Genomic DNA, 20496 nt, shown 5'->3' on the forward strand with positions numbered 1-20496 from the left:
GTTTACCTTCCCGCCAGAGCGGTACCTATTTATCTACTTGCACTTTGACGTGCTTTCGAACTGCTAGGTTGGCAGGAGCAGGGACCGAGCAACGGGAGGTCACCCTGTCGTGGGGATTCGAACTGCCGACCTTCTGATCAGCAAGCCCTAGGCTCAGTGGTTTAGACCATAGCACCAACTAAGTTTGTTCTTGGTATGAGCTTTCGTGTGCATGCACACTTCTTCAGATACACTGAAACAGAAGTCACCAGACCCTTATATATAGTGAGAGGGTGGGGAGGGGTATTTCTCAGAAGGGTGGTGGGAATGGGTGATTGGCTGATAGGTGTGGTAAACCTGTTGACGGCTGTGAACGACTGCAATTGGTCTTACAGTAAAAAGCAAGGGGTGAGATGGCTAAAAATAGCTTTATCGTGTATAATGAGATAAGAATCCAATGTCTCTATTCAGACCAGGTCTCTCCATGGTTTTAAAGTTTGGTAATAAGTTGCAATTCAGCAACTTCTCTTTCCCGTTCTATTTTACCTGCACAATCAGAATGAATTTCAGGAACCTGAAAAAAGGCGACTTTTGAGCCACCTGGCCCCCACCGGCAACCAGGCATTCAGTTTTGGCGGCTGTAATCCTGGTTTAAGGAGCCATTGGGCACCTAAGCTTATATATCTGAGTTTCTGACACTGATCAGGTAGAAAAGGAAAGAGTAGGGGAATCAGATGCAGCACAACGAGGAACCAGAAGACCAATTTAAAAGACCCGTAAAGGTAAAGGGATCTCTGACCATCAGGTCCAGTCGTGCCCGACTCTGGGGTTGTGGCGCTTATTTCGCTCTATAGGCCGAGGGAACCGGCGTTTGTCCGCAGACAGCTTTCGGGTCATGTGGCCAGCATGACAAAGCCGCTTCTGGCGAACCAGAGCAGCGCACGGAAATGCCGTTTACCTTCCCGCTGGAGCGGTCCCTATTTATCTACTTGCACTTTGATGGGATTTTGAACTGCTAGGTTGGCAGGAGCTGGGACCGAGCAACGGGAGCTCACCCCGTGGCAGGGATTCGAACCACCGACCTTCTGATCGGAAAGCCCTAGGCTCTGTGGTTTAACCCACAGCGCCACCCGTAACTATAGCGGCTTCCAAATCACTCGAGAGGTTGAACAAAGAGTGCAAACAAGCTAGTGGGCAAATGAGGGGCACAGAGGAGCTCTGCTTAGGCTCTCCGTCCTTCCGCGCTGGCTATCGGGTGCTGGAATGCAAAGACCACCCATGATGCTACGGCCAGGGCAAGGCACGGCACACAGAGACCCCCACCCAACCCACAAGGCAATCCCCAACATCACCACGGCCACCTCTCCACCTGGTCCAGGCATGCAATCCCATGAATGCAGGACTCTTATGGAGAAGGGGCGGGGGGTGGGAGCTCACTGCCGGGAGGGGATTGGAGGGGTGGGAGGTCCACCCGTCCACCCACCGCAACCCTCACCTGAAGCAAGGGATTCATAACTGGGGAGCCCCTCTTTGCAATGGGGAAGGGGCGTCGCTGGTGGGAGCTGCTGTCGAAAACAGCTGGAGGACGCTGCGTTGGCAGAGGCTATTTTAAATCTACTGCAGAGTCATTTTAATCTTTTTAAAAATTTAAAAAAACTGCCAGTGCTGTTTGGAATGACAGCTTTTCTTGTCCCAGAGATTGTGAGAGCCACAGAGAATAATTAAAAACAAAAGAGCATGAATACAAAATGAATAAGCAAAACGCCTACTTTGTTTTCTGGCTCTTGGTTTTCCGACTTTGGTCACTTGTTTCGGTCATTTCAATATTATTTGTGGTAATATCTGGCATGTCAGATTCTTTAAAGACCCATTAATGGAAAAGAGGAGTAGACAGGTTCGCCGGCTGAGACCCCACCTGCCTGCGCACTGCCTGGCCAGAGTGGTGCATGCTCTGGTTATCTCCCGCTTGGACTACTGCAATGCGCTCTAGGTGGGGCTACCTTTGAAGGTGACCCGGAAACTGCAATTAATCCAGAATGCGGCAGCTAGACTGGTGACTGGGAGTGGCCGCCGGGACCACATAACACCGGTCCTGAGAGATCTACATTGGCTCCCGGTATGTTTCCGAGCACAATTCAAAGTGTTGGTACTGACCTTTAAAGCCCTAAATTGGCCCCATATATCTGAAGGAGCGTCTCCACCCCCATTGCCCAGCCTGGACACTAAAATCCAGCTCCGAGGGCCTTCTGGCAGTTCCCTCACTGCGAAAAGTGAAGCTACAGAGAACCAGACAGAGGGCCTTCTCAGCAGTGGCACCCTCCCTGTGGAACGCCTTCCCATCAGATGTCAGGGGGATAAATAATTGTACGATCTTCCGTAGATGTCTGAAGGCAGCCCTGCATGGGGAAGCGAAGCTTTTAATACATCATACCAGTTACAGGTGGGTAGCCGTGTTGGTCTGCCATAGTCGAAACAAAATAGAAAATTCTTTCCAGTAGCACCTTAGAGACCAACTGAGTTTGTTCTTGGTATGAGCTTTCGTGTGCATGCACACGAAAGCTCATACCAAGAACAAACTCAGTTGGTCTCTAAGGTGCTACTGGAAAGAATTTAATACATCATGTTTTATAACAACAACAACAACAACAACAATTTATTATTATTTGTACCCCGCCCATCTAGCTGGGTCTCCCCAGCCACTCTGTGCGGCTTCCATCAAATATTAAAATACATTTAAAATATCACAGTTTAAAAACTTCCCTAAACAGGGCTGTGTTGTGTTATTTTATATTCTGTTAGAAGACGCTCAGATTGGCTGGGGCAACCAAGTCGGATGGGCAGGAGACAAATAATAAAATGATGAGTTCTTTAAAAATTCATATTCTGGGGTTCAGAAGAGAGAGACTTCGCAGCGGGTGAATGAGTTGCTAGAGCTGCCATGTGCATGGATTGCAGCTGCGACTATCTCCGTTTTTAATGGATGGGTGCGGCTGAGGCTGAACAGCACAACAACATCTCAAGGGCTTTTCTGCTTGGGGCAAATTACTAGCCCTGCCTTACCCCAAGCTTAAAGAAGAGTTTGCTGGATCAGGCCAATGGCCCCTCTGGTGCAGCATCCTGTCTTCACGGAAGCAGGATCCCATCACTAAAAAACTCTCCCTTCCTGCAGTTTCCAGGAACTGGTATTCGAAAGCTCTGCTGCCTCCAGAAGCGCCAGACTACAACTCCCAGCAGACATAGTTGTTGTGATGGGAAATGGAGTCCAAAACCTATGGAGGGCAGCATGTTGAGGGAGGCTGTGTCGGCCTCCATCTCTCAAACGGCAGAGCAAGAGAAGACCCACCTCTTCTCCACGTAGGCATTGGAAATGGCCAATCACTTACATAAACTGAAATAAAGACACCTTAAAGGTAAAGGGACCCCTAACCGTTAGGTCCATTCGCGGATGACTCTGGGGTTGTGGCGCTCATCTCGCTTTATTGGCCGAAGGAGCCGGCGTACAGCTTCTGGGTCATGTATTTGAACATCTAACTCTCCCCATGCTTGGGGTTACAATAAACATTATTTTGTTCTATGTATTTCTTGAATTTGGGAATTAAGGGCTAGGTGGGGCACGTCCACCTGCGAAGGGAGCCCATCGAGGAGAAGGAAAATTACTTCTTCATGCAGCACATAGTTAAATTGCAGAACTCATTCCTCCAGGAGGCAGCAATGGCCAGCCGCCAACTTAAAGGTAAAGGTAAAGGGACCCCTGACCATTAGGTCCAGTCGCGGACAACTCTGGGGTTGTGGCGCTCATCTTGCTTTACTGGCCGAGGGAGCTGGCGTACAGCTTCCGGGTCATGTGGTAAGCATGACTAAACCGCTTCTGGTGAACCAGAGCAGCGCACGGAAACGCCCTTTACCTTCCCGCCGGAGCAGTACCTATTTATCTACTTGCACTCTGACGTGCTTTTCGAACTGCTAGATGGGCAGGAGCAGGGACCGAGCAACGGGAGCTCACCCCGTCGCAGGGATTCGAACCGCCGACCTTCTGATCGGCAAGCCCTAGGCTCTGTGGTTTAACCCACAGCGCCACCTGCATCCCCTTAGAGACCAACTAAGTTTGTTCTGGGTATAAGCTTTCATGTGCATGCACACTTCTTCAGCACGCGAAAGCTTATACCCAGAACAAACTTAGTTGGTCTCCAAGGTGCTACTGGACAATTTTTTAATTTTTTTATTTATTTCGACTGCGCCAAACCAACACAGCTACCTACCTGAAATTTAAAAAAGCAATTAAAGTCCAATACAGAAAGCATGTGCCTACAAATGCAGAACTTCAAATGCTGACGATTGCAATCCCTCACACACTTAGGTCATATTGGATTTCCTTCCAAGCAGACACACTCTGAGGATACTCAAGTGTCGAACTTAGGAGGACCTTGGAGAACCAGGGTTCAAATCCTCACTTGACCATAAAGCTTGGGCCCATTACTACCTCTCAGTCCAACCTACCTCACAGGGTCGTTGTGAGGATAAAATGAGAACATGGTATGGTGCTTTGAGTTCGTTAGAGGCTGTAAAAGGTGGAATATTATTGCAGCAACAAATAAAACACAAGTTTCCGACACACATACCACACTGGGTGAATTAGAGAGCTGGTCTTTTGCAGCGTATGAGGAGATTCGGACTTTTGCACACAAACCACCCCCCATTCCTGAAATCAAATGCAATCCAGGGCCCGCCCGCCCGCCCGCCTGCAAGTGCAGTCCATTCGCCGAACTCCTCGCTCTGTAATTATAAGCTTTCATCCACAAATAGCCACAGGCCAAAAGCAGTGAGGGGGGGGGCTGGTTTAGCAGCAAGGTTGGAGGCTGGGAATGCCCCCTCCCCTTGCATGCTTCACACATGATAGGTACCTGCTGAGGTAATCCAGTTCTTGTTTGGCCAGTTATCAAGCCCGAAATCTCGGCAAAACGAGCAGGTCCTTGCGCAAGACGCAAACAGAAAGGTCAGCAACCGCGGCGTTTGGACACCTCCAACCCGTTTGGGAAAGGATATTTGGACGTAAAACAATGCTTCAGAGGCGCAACCAAACATATGCCCTGCGCACACGCAAAAAAAAAAAACCACAGCGGACACCTCTCCTTTCTTGTCACTTTGCAAGTCCTGTCCCTCCAGCTTTTCAAAGTTTTCCATCTGCTTCTTCATCAGAAAACTGCGGGGCGCAATGCAAAGCACAGCACAAGGGAGTTTAGCTCCAGAACTGCAAAGCAGAGGGCTGAGATTGAAGGGCTTGTGTGAGCCAGTCGGCTTAGCCACCGTGCTACACTCTCAGAACCTCTTGCCCAAAGAATAACTGACCTGTAGAGTTGGAAGGGACCCCGGGGGGTCATCTAGTCCAACCCCCTGCAATGCAGGAATCTTTTGCCCAACGTGGAGTTCGAACCCACAACCCCGAGACTTTTAAAAACAACCCCTAAAACAGCAATTTAACACGAATTTTACACTCCAACGAGACCACTGATCCATAAAATAAAAGCAATAAACCATGTACTGCAGTCACACAATCAATCAATCCATCAGTAGCTGAACTGGGTTCCACACAGTCACAAAAACAAAACAAAAAAGACGCAGAAACAGACAGACCTCAGCGCAGCACTCAAAACGGAAGCGTGGCACTCAAAACGGAGCACGTTCGGCTTCCGAAAAAAGTTCGCAAACCGGAACACTTAACTTCCTGGTTTGTAGTGTTTGGGTTCCAAGTTGTTTGAGTACCAAGGCGTTGGAGAACCAAGATACCACTGTATACACACACACACACACACACACACACACGGCCAACCAAATGTCTGTGAGAAACCCACACGCAGGACCCGAACTCAAGACCCTTTCCCCCTCCTGCGATTCTAGCAAATGGTATTCAGAAGCATTGCTGCCTCCGACCATGGCAGCAGGGCAGAGCCACTGAGGCTAGCAGCTACCCATAGCCTTCTGCTCCTTCAGGAATTTGCCTAAAAGCCATCCCTGCCTCCTGTGGCAGTGAGTTCCACAGCTCGACTAACTGCTGCATAAAAAAGACCTTTCTTTTATCCTTCACAGATCTCCCTGCATTCAGCTTATTGGCTGTCCACAAGTTCCAGTGCTATTGAGGCAGCGTAACACTCAAAACGGAGCACGTTCGGCTTCCGAAAAAAGTTCGCAAACCGGAACGCTTAACTTCCTGGTTTGTAGTGTTTGGGTTCCAAGTTGTTTGAGTACCAAGGCGTTGGAGAACCAAGGTACCGCTGTATCAGTTATTCCTAACATTTCACGTTCCGTGGCATGCGGCCGTGTTGTTCTTCAGCTGTTCGCCCTTCTCTGTGCCGCCGTCCACTTCTCCACTGTGGGTCATAGGCGAACGTGGAACGCTTTAGCTTTCTGTTATGCATTGAAGTTCTCACCCCAGGCCACTAGGGGTGTGTGTGTGTATAGTTCATTCTGCTGCAGTTTTCACTCAGGTCCACATATGCAAATGAAGGATTGTAAAGTGACGTTCAGGGATTGGTTAACTACAGAAAGTTGTTACTGTTGCTTTGTAGCTGAGTTCTATATAAGCAGGCTGCTAAGCCCTTCAGCTCACTTCTGTTCCAGCCTGAGAATAAACAAGAGCTGTTTGGAAATCACTGTGTCGTCTGCTGTGTCCACCCACAACTTAACACTTTCAAATCTAGGAAATATTTTTCTTTGCTCTTTGGAGGAAATGTTTTATTTCGAGTCCCGTCAGGAGAAAAGTTGGGCGTACAGTATAAATAAATGCATAACTGTAATCATAATTTCCCACTGCAAAACTCAGTTTTCCAAAGGCTGCCCACGAATTCTTTATTTGGGGGGAGGGAGGGAATCCCCCATAATGAAACCAGAAGATCAGCTGTCCTCCTCTCTCTTTCTCTCTCTGATTGACACTTCCTAAGCGCAAGGCTGCAGGAGAAGAAATTAACGCAGCCCCTCTTTGGGCAAAGCCCTACAAATGCACACACACCCTGCCCCACATTGAGATTCCAAGTGGGGCTGGCTACATCAGACGCTTCCTGACAGTAGATCTGGATAAAGAGGAGTGGGCCGGAGGGAGGGGGGTAGAGATCTGATTTATGTGCTGAGGTCAGGAAGTCAAAGGTCGGGGAGAGAAAGGGGGAAGGGGAGGCAAATGGAAAAGCCACTTCCCTCCTTATCAAATATTTACCCAGCTTGGAGGGCTGGAAGGCCTCCTAAGCGACAAAGGGGGTGAGGGGAGAGGCGGGGGGGGGGCAACTGCACTGACCCCAGCTAGGGCGAAGGAAAGCCCTGGACCTGATTCTGGCTGGGTTAAGGATGCCACCTTACCTGGGGGAAAAACACATCAAACCTGGGCGGGAGGGGGGGCAGAGAGGGGGGTGCTTGTTAAGTCGGTTTGTGCCCCTTTTCGCTGGCTCTTTCCTTAAATTCAATCCCAGAGCAGGTTTCAAGGAGAACATTTGCACAAAAACATACTCGAAGCCAAATAAAATCGCATTGAAAAAGACACACACACGAGAATCAAAAGGCCAGAAGCAGGAAAGATTTCCCTTGAAAACAACCCACACAAATGGGGACGATAAAACAACCTGAATTATCCTGAAACAACCAAATGCTGCTGGAACGAGAGAATGAAATTGACCGCTTTAGCCGTTTTGTTTATCTTGTTTATTTAAAATGTATGTTTATTTAATTTCATAAAAATGTATACACCGCTTGAGAATATATATATATATATATATATATATATATATATATATCCTCCAAACAGAAAACAATAAAACAGACAGAAAACAATAAAATGATGCTAATAATAATACTGTACTGGGCCATTTTTCTGAGCAAATGCCTCTTGTCCAACACAGCTTACCAGTTTAAGAAAATGGCAAACGAGAAATAAACCATAATGGAAAATTTTAAACTTCAAACTACAATTTAGCAATACCCTGTGTTGTTTAAAAAAAACAAATGAACAAGAGGGGAGGGGACATAAATCAACCAGAGCCTCCCCACCCCCGGGAACATGGCACAGCTGCACATGAGGTGAATCGAGAGCTCTGGGGGTGCTTTCCATGCGCCAATCTGCCCGAAGCCCACCCTGGGATCCACTGTGACTGGTCCTGCCCCACAACACCCCCAGATCCCACCTCTCGGGTCCACTCAACAGTTCTGAGCCTTTGTCACTAATTTATCTCCATCGTCCAAAGCAGCATTCCACAACCTTGCGTCCACCGGGCGCTCTGCGCTACAACTCCCAACGCAGGTTGCAGTTCAGAACACCCAGAGGGCACCAGGCTGGAGAGGCTGAGTCCCGCTGCACCGAACCCGTGGGGTGAAAACCAGGAGGTCCGAGGTGAGGATGACAGGCAGAAATGATGAGCGACAGCGAATGGTGAGAGAAAGTGCCCCCCCACACACACACACATACGGGGCCCTGCTTCATTGATAAAAAGCAGACTTGAGGGGAGGGTGGCTTTTAAGAGAGACGCAGCAGGTGGTGTTAAGGCAAGGACTGCAGTATCTCCACGGAAAAACTCCCTCTCCTTCCCAGCGCTGCTTTTCAGCGAAGGGGGTGGGGTGGTTCTCTGAGCTTTCTCACCATGGGGCTGCAATTCACGGGATCCTTGGCACCAGCGGAGGAGCAGCTGGACTCAAGGCAGGGCAAGCTGGGTTGTCATTAAGAGGGCTTGTGCAAAGTGCCACTCCTCTCCGCCTCGCCTGCTTCGCAGGATTGTTGCAAGGATGCAGCGAGATCGCTAAAAACACACATAGATACGGCGTCCGAACCTCTTGCAAGAAAAGGCAGGGCGATTATGCTGGCAGAAGAAGAAGAAGAAGAAGAAGAAGAAGAAGAAGAAGAAGAAGAAGAAGAGGAGGAGGAGGAGGAGGAGGAGTTTGGATTTGATATCCCGCTTTTCACTACCCGAAGGAGTCTCAAAGCGGCTAACATTCTCCTTTCCCTTCCTCCCCCACAACAAACACCCTGTGAGGTGAGTGGGGCTGAGAGACTTCAGAGAAGTGTGACTAGCCCAAGGTCACCCAGCAGCTGCATGTGGAGGAGCGGGGATGCGAACCCGGTTCACCAGAGTACGAGTCTACCGCTCTTAACCACTACACCACACTGGCTCTCATAACCTCGGAAGTTAGCAATTATTCATGTGAGCAATAAGTTACACAAAAGTCAAAACAAGTATGCGTTGGTGCAAAATTATACATTTTCACAATGATGTAAAGCTTCGTGTTTTGAAATATGGACTTCCCAATACAGTCCTATATAGCTTTCACGCAATTACAAATTTAATAATGATATTATTATTATTATTATTATTATTATTATTATTATTATACATGCTGCCTTTCCTCCTCTCACGACTTAAAGGAAGCTTAAAGATAAAAATAAGGACCATTAAAAACCTACAAAAAAGCAATCATTAAAATCAATTAAACACTGACAGAATTAAAACTATAAGTATATATAACATCTATTAAAACTATACCATAATTATAATTACCATAAAATCTATTAAAACCAAACCATAATTACAATAAAAAAACCCTGTATACTTCCAAATACACATTTCTCTACAACCAAAATGAACAATCCCATTTTGGGATACATACATCTTTTTGAATTACTTGTTTATCTACTGAGGCCCTATGAATTTGAGTGTTGCCTCTCTTATTTTTTTACAAATTTTATAAGTCCACAATGCAGCTGCTTCTCCTTGTCACTCTTTATTTCCTCTCCTGCACAAAAAAAACCGCTCAGAATACCGACACTGAATTCGCACAGTGGCCCGTTGCGAAATCCGTTGCCCAGCTTAGGCCAAAAAGCGCCAAATTCAGGCCGGACAGTGGAAAAAAAGCAAGTTCTGCACAGGTGAAGGGGACAGTACACCACCGCAGCTTTCCCCAACCCGGTGCCCTCCGAATGCTCTGGACTACAACTCCCATCAGCCCTCCAGCCATGCTGTTGTGGTCCAAAACATCTGGAGGTCACCAGGTTGGAGCAAGGCCTCCCTACATCTTTGGATGCCCAAGGGACAACTGGACTGGGAGGGGAAAACAACCCCAAACGCTGGAACCCTGGTCAAGGCGCAATGTGCTAAACCCACTACTAGCCATGCTTTCTGCAATGCGGGCGGATGCAGGCAGAGCCTGGACTGCAGAGATCTGGGAAGCAGGCGACAAGGGAGCGTCTCCAGCAGCTGCTCCTGAAGATAGGACAGTCCACCCCAGTGCCGGAGTGACGTATAAGCTAAACAAGCTATAGCTTAGGGTCCCACACTCTTGGGGCCCCAAAAGAAATTTAAAGGGGGGAAAAACCTGGATGCACATTTCCAAAATATAAGATAAAAAAACAAATGAAATAAAACCTACATACAGCAACCGAGTTTTGTGTTGTGTAGGCTCCTGTGATGTAAGTCATGGGCCCCGCCTGCTAGCCTGCTCCCTAAAATATCACTGCTTTGCTCCTTTCTATATATAGGGTGCCGACATTCTGCATCGACTGGCTGCAAGGAAACATGTGCAAACGGCTTTAGATACCTATTAGGTCCATAAATTAACATACGAGCTTATATTCAACACCAAAAACATGTGCAAATGGCTTTAGATACCTATTAGCATATACTCAACCCAAAAAACAGCGGCAATTTGTTGTTGACAGCTGGACATATAAAGAGCCCCATCAGCTTCAGGAGCTTAGGGCCTCGTCAAACCTAAACCAGGCTCTGGTCCACCCCCATCTGCTGACTTATGCGGGATCCAAGAGGATCCAAATGGCCCCAGGTAACCCAAGCAAGCAAGCCAGCTACTCTGTGTGTTAGTATCCGATCTGGCAGAAAATTCCTCCGAAGCCACAAATAATGCAGTAAATTGGGACAGCAAAGGCCACCCACGGAGCCTATCTGACAGAGACATTTGTTTGCATGCAATTCCACAGGCCCTCCCCTTCCTAGCGGGGGAAAATGACCCAGGATCGTTTCTAGGGATTTAAAAGGAGGGGAATAACTTTTTTTTTCCTGTTCCCAGCAGCAATGAGCAAGGGAGAGCAGCAGGACTGAAGCAGCCAGCTATGCTTCGTCGCCGATGTGTGATCTTTTGTCGTATATCTTGGTTCTTTTGTGGCGCCTTTTCAGCTGCCTCGTGTACAGCAATGCAGAAAAGCGGTATACAAATTAAAAAGCGAAATGAACATGAAACGAGCTCTCGCTTGAGCCCAGCAACTACCCCTCACGGCAGCTGTTCCAGGGAAAGGCTTCCCAAATCTTTGCTTCCTTTGGGGGTGCACATGAAGCACACAACCCAACCCTAACGGAAGCACCCAAAAAAATTCAGCCCACATCAACGGGTGCTTAAACCGCCCCCCCATGCTTGCCGACTCTTCTCCCCTGCAAATGGACCACAACAGGTGTGCCCCCCGCCCCGCTGCCACCACCTGCCAAAAGCACTTCCAATTCATCTGAGCATCAGCACCCCAAAGTTTCGTCCCAAATTGTTCAGCACTTCCGGGGGTAGGACTAGATGACCCCTTGGGTGCCCTGCCGACTCCAATGGCGCAACCTGGGATTACTCAATCGGCTTCCTGCTGCACATGCAAATCGCCAAATATGTGGGTGGGGTGAGAGGAGAGAGAGAGAAAGAAAGAGAAGCGAGGGACTGGTAGCTTGTCCTGGGGGAGGGAGGGGCCGTGTCTGCCTGGTAGCCCCTTCCATCTCCTTATCTCCCCCCAAGCACGTCAAACAGCTCAGCTTCTCTCTCCCTTGAATAAACAAGGCAGGGATCCTCCGCCTCCATCCCCTAATTCCAAAGGGCACTTGTTTCCTACCAGGAATTTTAGTGGAAGGCAAAAGGAGTGTCTGGGAATTGTCACCTTTGCTGCCTCTTAACATCCTTAGAAGGCTTCTTGGGCAGATCCTACAACCTTTTAACCGTGTGTTTTTCCTGTGTTGTGAATATCTGAAGCCAAACAACTGCCGCATTATTTGCCTGTTTGCAGCAGTGTTAGAAACTCATATAATCTAATTGCCAAATGCCTCCTTAAACCTAGGTTACAGTTGCTACAATAGAATGTCTAAGCACTTTTTTATTTTAAAAAAATTGGATTTATTATTACTACTACTACAGTCGTACCTTGGAAGTCGAACGGAATCCGTTCCGGAAGTCCGTTTGACTTACAAAACATTCGGAAACCAAAGCGCGGCTTCTGATTGGCTGCAGGAAGCTCCTGCAGCCAATCAGAAGCCCCGTCGAACGTTCAGCTTCCGAAAATCGTTCGGAATCCGGAATAGACACTTCTGGGTTTCGGTCGTTCGGGAGCCAAGGCATTCAAGATCCAAGGTACAACTATACTCCTATTATTAATTATTATTATTATTATCATCATCATTCCTATACCACTTCATATTTAAAAGAAATAAATCTCAAGCGGTTTACAATAGAGTAATGCATCAAATAAAACAGTCCAGACTAAAACCAATTCAGGCTTCCAGGAAACTATTTCAGATCCTTCTCCACATGACATTTTGCTTTCCCAAGTCGCCATCCTGGCATCCAGAGATCGCCACGTGGTCGCAATTGGACCCTCACCAGTTGCAAAACGCGCCTTGTTGTTGTTGTTTAGTCATGTCCGACTCTTTGTGACCCCATGGACCAGAGCACGCCAAGCACGCCTATCTTTCACTGCCTCCCGCAGTTTGGTCAGACTCATGTTAGTAGCTTCGAGAACACTGTCCAACCATCTCGTCCTCTGTCGTCCCCTTCTCCTTGTGCCCTCCATCTTTCCCAGCATCAGGGTCTTTTCCAGGGAGTCTCCTCTTCTCATGAGGTGGCCAAAGTCTTGGAGCCTCAGCTTCAGGATCTGTCCTTCCAGTGAACACTCAGGACTGATTTCCTTCAGAATGGAGAGGTTTGATCTTGCAGTCCATGGGAGTCTCCTCCAGCACCAGAATTCAAAAGCACCTGGCGCCTGGCTAATTTCTAACACCGGCATGGAGAGGGTACTGCAATAAACCAACGCTAAAGCTTTCCTAGCAGATGCGATGCTGTAAGATCTCTTACAGACATCGGAAGCCACCTTATACTGAATCGCATCACTGTTTCATGTAGCACAGCTCCGCCTGCACTGACTGGCACAAGGAATTGTGGTCCTCCAGATGTTGCTGAACAACAGCTCCCATCATCCATCACCACTGTCTCTGTATGGCCCACCTCTGATCTATACTGACTGGTGTAGATGAAAGGTTTCACATGTCTCCCTGAGATGCTTCCCAGAGAGGAGACATCGAGGATTGGACCAGAGTCCTTTCGTTTGCAAAGTGCTCTGCCACTGAACTACCCAAGAGTCTGCTGGATCAGGCCAATGGCCCATCTAGTCCAACATCCTGTTCCTGCCCCAATCGGAAACCTGCAAGCAGGACTTGAGCACACTCCTGTGGTTTCTGTGCAATCCTATTGTTGCTCAAAATTCCCCAGGCGTATTTTGCTACTGGCGTGAGTCCAGTTGCGACTACATGCGAGATTTCTGAGCACCAGGTTGGTGACCACAGTTTAAAATCCTCTGCTCTAGTCCATAGTTAATACCTTTTCCCATTTCCACTGTGCGTTTTTCTCCTTGCAAATTGGGGCAAGTGAACTGTTGTAAAAGCAAGCTACAGACAAGCGATGTAGCTGAGATCATAGAATTGGAAAGGACCGCAAACAGACATTCTGTTGTGGCAAGCATAACCTAGATTTAAGGTGTCATGCCATCTGGTGCCTAGCTTAGAGTTTCTAACACTGGTACCTCTTTTGAGTGGCAGCAAGATTTCAGGGAGCTCCAGGTAAAACCCAGGGTTGTGTTTCTGTTAGGAAAACCGAGGCACAGCGGCTAGTGTCTTAAGACAAATTTATGGACAAATGTGCCAAGAGGTTTCCATTTAGGAAAGGCTTTATACATAACTTCGCCCTACTCCAACTGAAGCTCCCAACAGAGGCCACACACTGTGCTCCTCGTGGCTGGAAAGATGAACAGAGCTCTGAAGTCCGGTCGCTGCATTCAGGAAGAGAACGTCCAACCTATTCTTGGCACAAGAAAGCAGAAGGCGTTCGGGGCTGGACCATCAATCAGCTGGCCGCCTGGCTGATCTGACAATTGCTAGCGTGCTGGTTCAGAAAAGATTTACACTCAAAACATTCTGCGCAGCGCAAACGCAGGCCCTGTTGAACTTCCTCGGCAAAGTTAAGCAGGCAAGCAGATCCGTTTTGCAGCGAGAGAGAAGTAACCCTGCAATTCTCCAGAGTCTTGATCACGGGTAGGCAAACTAAGGCCCGGGGGCCGGATCCAGCCCAATCGCCTTCTAAATCCGGCCCGCGGGCAGTCCGGGAATCAAGTGTGTTTTTACATGAGTAGAATGTGTCCTTTTATTTAAAATGCATCTCTGGGTTATTTGTGGGGCATAGGAATTTGTTCACCAGCCCCCAAATATATTCCAGCCCCCCACAAGGTCTGAGGGACAGACAGCCCCCTGCTGAAAAAGTTTGCTGACCCCTGGTCTCGATCCTTACGTATTTCATACAAGACAGACAGAAGGCACCCCGATCCCTCAGAAACTAAGAGACACTTGGCATGCGTTTCGTTTGGAGCACCACCACCTATGAAGGAGCTAGAAACCAACACTTTGTGTACGGCGAGTAACAGGCGACAGACAATCTGCACACCGCGTCATCTTTCCGACAAAGAAAACATGCAACATCTGAAGCAGCCCAAACTGGTTCCTTTCTTCATCGCAGGCAACCGTCTACTTCATCAGATTTATGCAGTGGGGAGGGAAAGAAAGAGGGCAGTCACAAATGGGCTTAGTTACACCTGACAACAAACGTTAACGTGGGAAGGAAGAGCTAAATATAAGGAGGACACACACACCTTGATGGACAAAGCACTAAAAATACCGTGAACACAATTCGCAACACCAATGAGAGCTAATTATTATTATTATTATTATTATTATTATTATTATTATTATTATTATTATTATTATTATACATGATGGATGTGCCCGTAATTTGCCTGGGCAAACTCAACCAGATCAGTCCAGAGAGTCCAGCTCTGTGATGTCCTGGGACAGCCATCCTTCCACACAGTTCTAAGGATAGAAACCCCAGGTGGTTTGTGATTTTTCACCACCCTTAAGATCTGAATTGCAATGGAAGTTAAGTGCTGTTGACTCTATCAAGCGTGTCCCGGATCATGGTGCCAGCCTGTTTTTTTGGTAGTTTTTTGGTGAGTGTTTCCAGCATAGCGGAATCATCTGAAACAGGTCTCCCACGGGCGCAGTCGCAATTGTTTGGCAGAACTGCCAAGGGATTCCAGGGACTGTACTGTTCCCAAGCTCTCCCAAAAACCAGGAATCAAGCCATGGGGATCAGCTTCTTCCCTCTTGATGCATCGCAGGTTTTTGACAAATCCTAAATTCTCACCTCCCTCCTCCATCCCACCATGAGAACGGGGTCTGCTGAAGCAGTCCCAGGAAAAAGTAATCCTAATTACAGGTCTGGCAGATTCGGGATATGGAGGGGCGCAATCTCCCCAAACAAAGCAAGTCTAAAATTCACACTCCATGTTTTAATCCAGATAGGAGCAAGAAGACAATGGGTGCAGCTTAGCGGTGAGCAAAAGATAATATCTCTCTCTATTTCTGTACCGGTAGCTCTCTGGGTGATATACAGTAGATGGGCAAGGAATTCTGACTTCCAGCTGTTCAACAATAGCAGCAACAAAATGACCACCTCCCAACCAAATTATGCTGGTGAAATGAAGGAAGCTTGAGATAACCAGAAATGGATTTACGCGTGAAAGAACTGATAGCTCAGTTCTGTTCCCATGCATAAAACAAGGTCCCCGAGTCCAGAATTCTTTCGTTCTAAGTGTGAGACATTTGCAACGGGATCTGGCTGGTAGATCTTGGGGTTCCAATGGAAAGAAAAAACAAAGTCGATCCCTCAAGCCTGAAGTCTGCTCATCCCTGGCATAGACTACTTTCCAGCTCTAGCCCTGGAATGCTTCTGAGCAGAGGTCCTCCAGGCAATCGCTTCTTCCCAAATGAAAGTGAGATGGGGCAAAAAAACAGGCATGATGGCAGCAGGCCTGACTCTGCAAATACAGGCACGTCGCAACCACGTATAAAAATGCATGCATATCTCGATCAGAAATGTTCCTTATTTGCTATGCATTTTCCAAATTGAGATTTTATATACATACACACACACACACACACACACACACACACACATATATATATATATATATATATATATACACACACACACACACACACACACATATATATGTGTGCCAAACATTGTGAAATTGTTACATTGTTAAAATTGAATAAAAATTATTTTAAAAAAATAAAATAAAATGCATGCATGGGGAAGACCTGATTTAAAGCGTAAATTTAGCATTTGGGTGTGGGAGAGGAATGGTGACAAGCACACTCGGGGGGCCCCCAACATCACTTCGCCCTCAAGACACCCTGGCTGACAGTAAAACACCTTCACACAGCACACAGTTAAACCACGGAACTCACTGCCACAGGAAGCAAAGTTGTCCGGTCCTTTTAAATAGCAATGGAGAAATTCATGAGGACTATCAATGGCCAGTAGCCACAATCACTACGCTCTGCCCTCCATGGTCAGGAGAAACCAGCTTGGAATGGTGGGCAAGTGCTGCCTGGCTCAGCTTTGCATGCAGAAGGTCCCAGGTTCGAGTCCGGGCACCTCCAAGAAGGAAGTGGGAAAGACTGAAAAGAACTTACTGCCAAGTCAGATCAGACAGCATGGAGGTAGATGGACCAACAGAAGGCAATTTCCTATACAGTGGGGAAAGTGTGGTGGGGGGGTTCCCATGTCCCTTCACCTTGGTTTCATGTTAATTCATCTCCCCTGCGTTATAGGACAGCCTCCCCAACCTGGTGCCCTGCAGAGGTTTTGGGGTACAGCAGCTAGAAACATCTGGAGGCTGCTATAGAATTCCAACAGACACCCAGTCTGGACACAGCAACATGGATCCGGTCTGAAAGGAGCTTGTGGGACGGACTCCCTCGGACGCTCCTTTCCTTGGAGGTTTTCAAACACAGGTTGATCTGTCAGGGATGCTTTCACTGCGATTCCTGCATTGCAGGGGGTTGGACTGGATGACCCTTGGGGACCCCTTCCGACTCAACCGTTATAGTACCCAATCCTTCCGGCGGAGGAAGGGTAAAAGGAGAGCAAGAGCACTTCAGGAACTGGGACGTTCTCGGGGGCAAAACATCCCTCCCGAAAGGAAGCTCTAGGAACCCGGGCAAAAGTGCAAAGAGGGAGTAGAAACAGCAGCTGTTTTCAGAGATCTGAATGTATCCCAAAAGAAGGAAAATGAATAATTGCACACACAGTTGTCTGCAGAAGGACGGAAACTCACTTGGCCAACAGAACTTTGCTTCCCTCTCTTCCTGAAACCTCCTGTGCACCCCCAAAATTTGTCCCAGGGGTTTGGGGGATCCTCCGAAACAGATTTTGAGGGTGTGCAGGGGAAGAAGAGGGGGGGAGTCTTGCTATACAGGCAAAACTCCCCACGAGCAGCACTGGATACGATGGTTTTAAAGTGCCCAAAATTCATTTATGGCATTTCTATCCCACTTTTTTTCCCTCCAAAGAGCTCAAGGTTCATGGTACATAGTTCTACCTTCCTCCTAATTTATCCCCACAACAACCCTGTGAGGTAGGTTGAACCGAGCGTGAGGGACTGGCCCAAAGTCACCCGGTGAGTTTTATGGTCGATTGGGGATTTGAACCCTGGTCTCCCGGGTTCTAGTCAAGACACTCTAAACGCTACACCACACCAACTGAAATAGCTGGTTAAAAATCCAAGATTCTACCACCCTAAAAACAACTTTAGCTGTAGCTCAGCCTTGACATAAACTGCGAGAGGAATTGGGGTTTCCCCCCCCCCAGTATGTTCAAGGAAAGGCCCTAACAGCTACCTGCGGAGGTACAAGCGGTCCTGTCTCAAAGAGAACTTTTTTTGATGCTCTGGTTCTATATATGAGAATTGGCACATTTAAGGCAACAAGGAGACATTACAAAACTTGAAGCATCCATAGAAGGGGTATATACAGTGGGTAGAATACCGAAGGGAAAGAAAATTGATTCGAGAATAAATCAGCAGCATATGCAGGATTTTGGCAGGCAATGGGGGCTATTTGGGAAGCTAATGCAAAGGTTTGGAAAGAAGATGGAATGAACAGAGGCAAAAGAAGGAATTTGGGGTCAGCTCTCAAGAGGCTTGCAAATGAACCAAACTATATTTTCAGAACAAAATTAAAATTTAAAAAAAAAAAAATCCTTCCAGTAGCACCTTAGAGACCAACTAAGTTTGTTCTTGGTATGAGCTTTCGTGTGCATGCACACTTCCTCAGATATTTTCAGAGAGGCTTGCAAATGAACTGAACTATATTTTCAGAGGCTGGCTGATTGGTGTTGCTGGATCCTTCCTAAAGGGTTTGAGATAGGCCTACAGGTTGGAAGCAGCCTAGAACTTTTGGCTCTTAAGAATACGGTGCCGTTGTCTCGACATTTCAAAATATTTCTCCAGCCCTCCAAATTTTAATAACTGGAGGGGAGGTCAGGATTCTTGTACACCAGGACCTAGAAAACCCTGCCCATTTGATCATTTGGTAGCAATACATACTTATAGGACTGACAACCTAAGAGTGTCCCCCCCTGTCAGCCGCGCTCTTTTCCAGGATACTCCATTGCATTCCTTCCACCCATTTTCACTACCCCACCTACAACTGTCACAATACCACAGCCCCTAAGGAGGCTAGTCCTCAGGGGGGTTATATGTTGTTTTTCCGGCCACATAACCCAGGGCGCTGGAAATAAAGGGAACTGTTGTCAGGGTGCGGTGGGGGAAGATTAAGTATCTTTGAAAGGCAGGCCTGAGAATCGCAGAGGAAGAAGTTGGGGCTCCTTCTGTGGAGGATGCAAAAGATCTCAAATAAGCCACTGGAGAAAGATTTGTCAGCTCCAAAGTTTTCCCTCTGGCAGCTCCGAGGGCAACGAGGAAATCTGGGGGCGCAATTGGGTGCGCGGGAGGAGTCCTTTTTAGAGCCAGCATAAAAGCAGCTTGGGGGTCCCGTCGAGGGGCGCACACTTGCATGGGGGGTAATAACACCGAGATCTGGGGTGCCTGCATCCTACCTGCTTGAACTGCTCCTCGTAGGTCCACTCGTGGGGCTGCTGCGGCGCAGGGGGCATCGGCGGCGAGGCGGGGCGCGGCGCGTGTCGGGACGCGGCGGCGGCTCTGTCCTCGTCGTCCGGCTCTTCGTCCTCCGCTTCCTCCTCGTCGTCTTCTTCCTCCTCGTCGTCGTCCTCCTCGCCGCCGCCGCCGCCGCCCTCCTCCTCCTCTTCCTCGGGGCGGCGGCGGGCGCCTGCCGGATCCGGCGAGGGGCGCGGCGGAGGGAGAGGGAGCGCTCGCCCCGAGGGCAGCAGCCCCGCGCAGCGCCCGGCGGCCGGGAAGGGGCGCAGCGCCAACGGGGTGGCCGTCGGGCAGGCTCCGGCGGCGGCGGGGTGTGGAGGCGGGCGCGGCTCCTGCGCGGCGCGCAACGGCGGCTGCTGCCCGGCCGGGAGCGCCTGGGGGTGGGGGACGCCGGTGCTGCTGCGGGCCGGGGCGGCCTGGGCGCGGCGCAGCTTCTCCTCGAGGCGCGCCGCCTGCGCCCGCTGCAGGTTCTCCATCACCGCCTCCAGCCGGAGCCCCCCGGCGGCGCCCACGCCGCGCCCCGGCGAGCACGACGGAGCCGACGACGCCGACGGCGAGGAGAAGGCGGCGGCAGCCTGGAAAGAGAGAGAGAGAGAGAAAGAAACGGGGAGGGGGGGCGTCAGAAGGAAGAAAGGACGAAGGAGCCGAGGAGGAAGAAAAGGAGACGGGGCGGGAGGGGGGGAGAGAAGGGAGGGCGGGGGAAAGGGAAGATGGTCCCCGAAGGGCGCCGGGGTGGGAAGGGGAAGGAGCCCAGGGCGTGGGACTGACCGAGGGGGGGGGGCAGGAAGGAAGGAAGCCGCCCGGGAGCGTCCGCTGGCTTAGGGACCCACCCACGGTGCCGTCGAGAAGCGCGCGCGCGGAAAGTTCGCAGGGAAAGCGAGACAGAACCTCCCCCCCCCCCCGTAAAAGAATTAAACTGGACGGGAGAGGCTGGAGGACGGAAGAGACGGGTGGGGAGGGGGACACGTGAAGCCCTCCAGAAGTTGGCTTTCCCAGTAATCCGACGCTCACTTTCCCCTCCCACCCGTTAAAACAAGCAAACAAACTCCTTCCAAACTCCACCCGCGCGGTGGGGAGTCCGGGACCGAATCGCCGCCCGTCCGCCCCCCCGAGGAACGAGTGAGCTGACCCGGCGCCGCTTACCAGGGCGGATTTGGTGGCGACGCGGGTGTTTTCGCCCATCCTTCGCCTCTCCGCTGCGCACCTGGCCGCGCCGGGCGAAA

General features: G+C 49.3%; 1 protein-coding gene across 1 annotated transcript in view; it reads right to left on the reverse strand.

The window, feature by feature from the left end:
• The window catches only part of ARID3C (AT-rich interaction domain 3C), a 93197-nt gene extending 73816 nt beyond the window's left edge, over positions 1 to 19381 (reverse strand). The window contains exon 1 of the mRNA XM_033164551.1: positions 19216 to 19381. Within this exon, the coding sequence (XP_033020442.1) occupies positions 19216 to 19272 (57 nt within the window). The 5' untranslated portion in view covers positions 19273 to 19381. The remainder of the gene's footprint in view (positions 1 to 19215) is intronic.
• Positions 19382 to 20496: the final 1115 nt, after the last annotated feature.

This window comes from Lacerta agilis, chromosome 11 (assembly GCF_009819535.1).
Source record: "Lacerta agilis isolate rLacAgi1 chromosome 11, rLacAgi1.pri, whole genome shotgun sequence".
NCBI lineage: Eukaryota > Metazoa > Chordata > Lepidosauria > Squamata > Lacertidae > Lacerta > Lacerta agilis.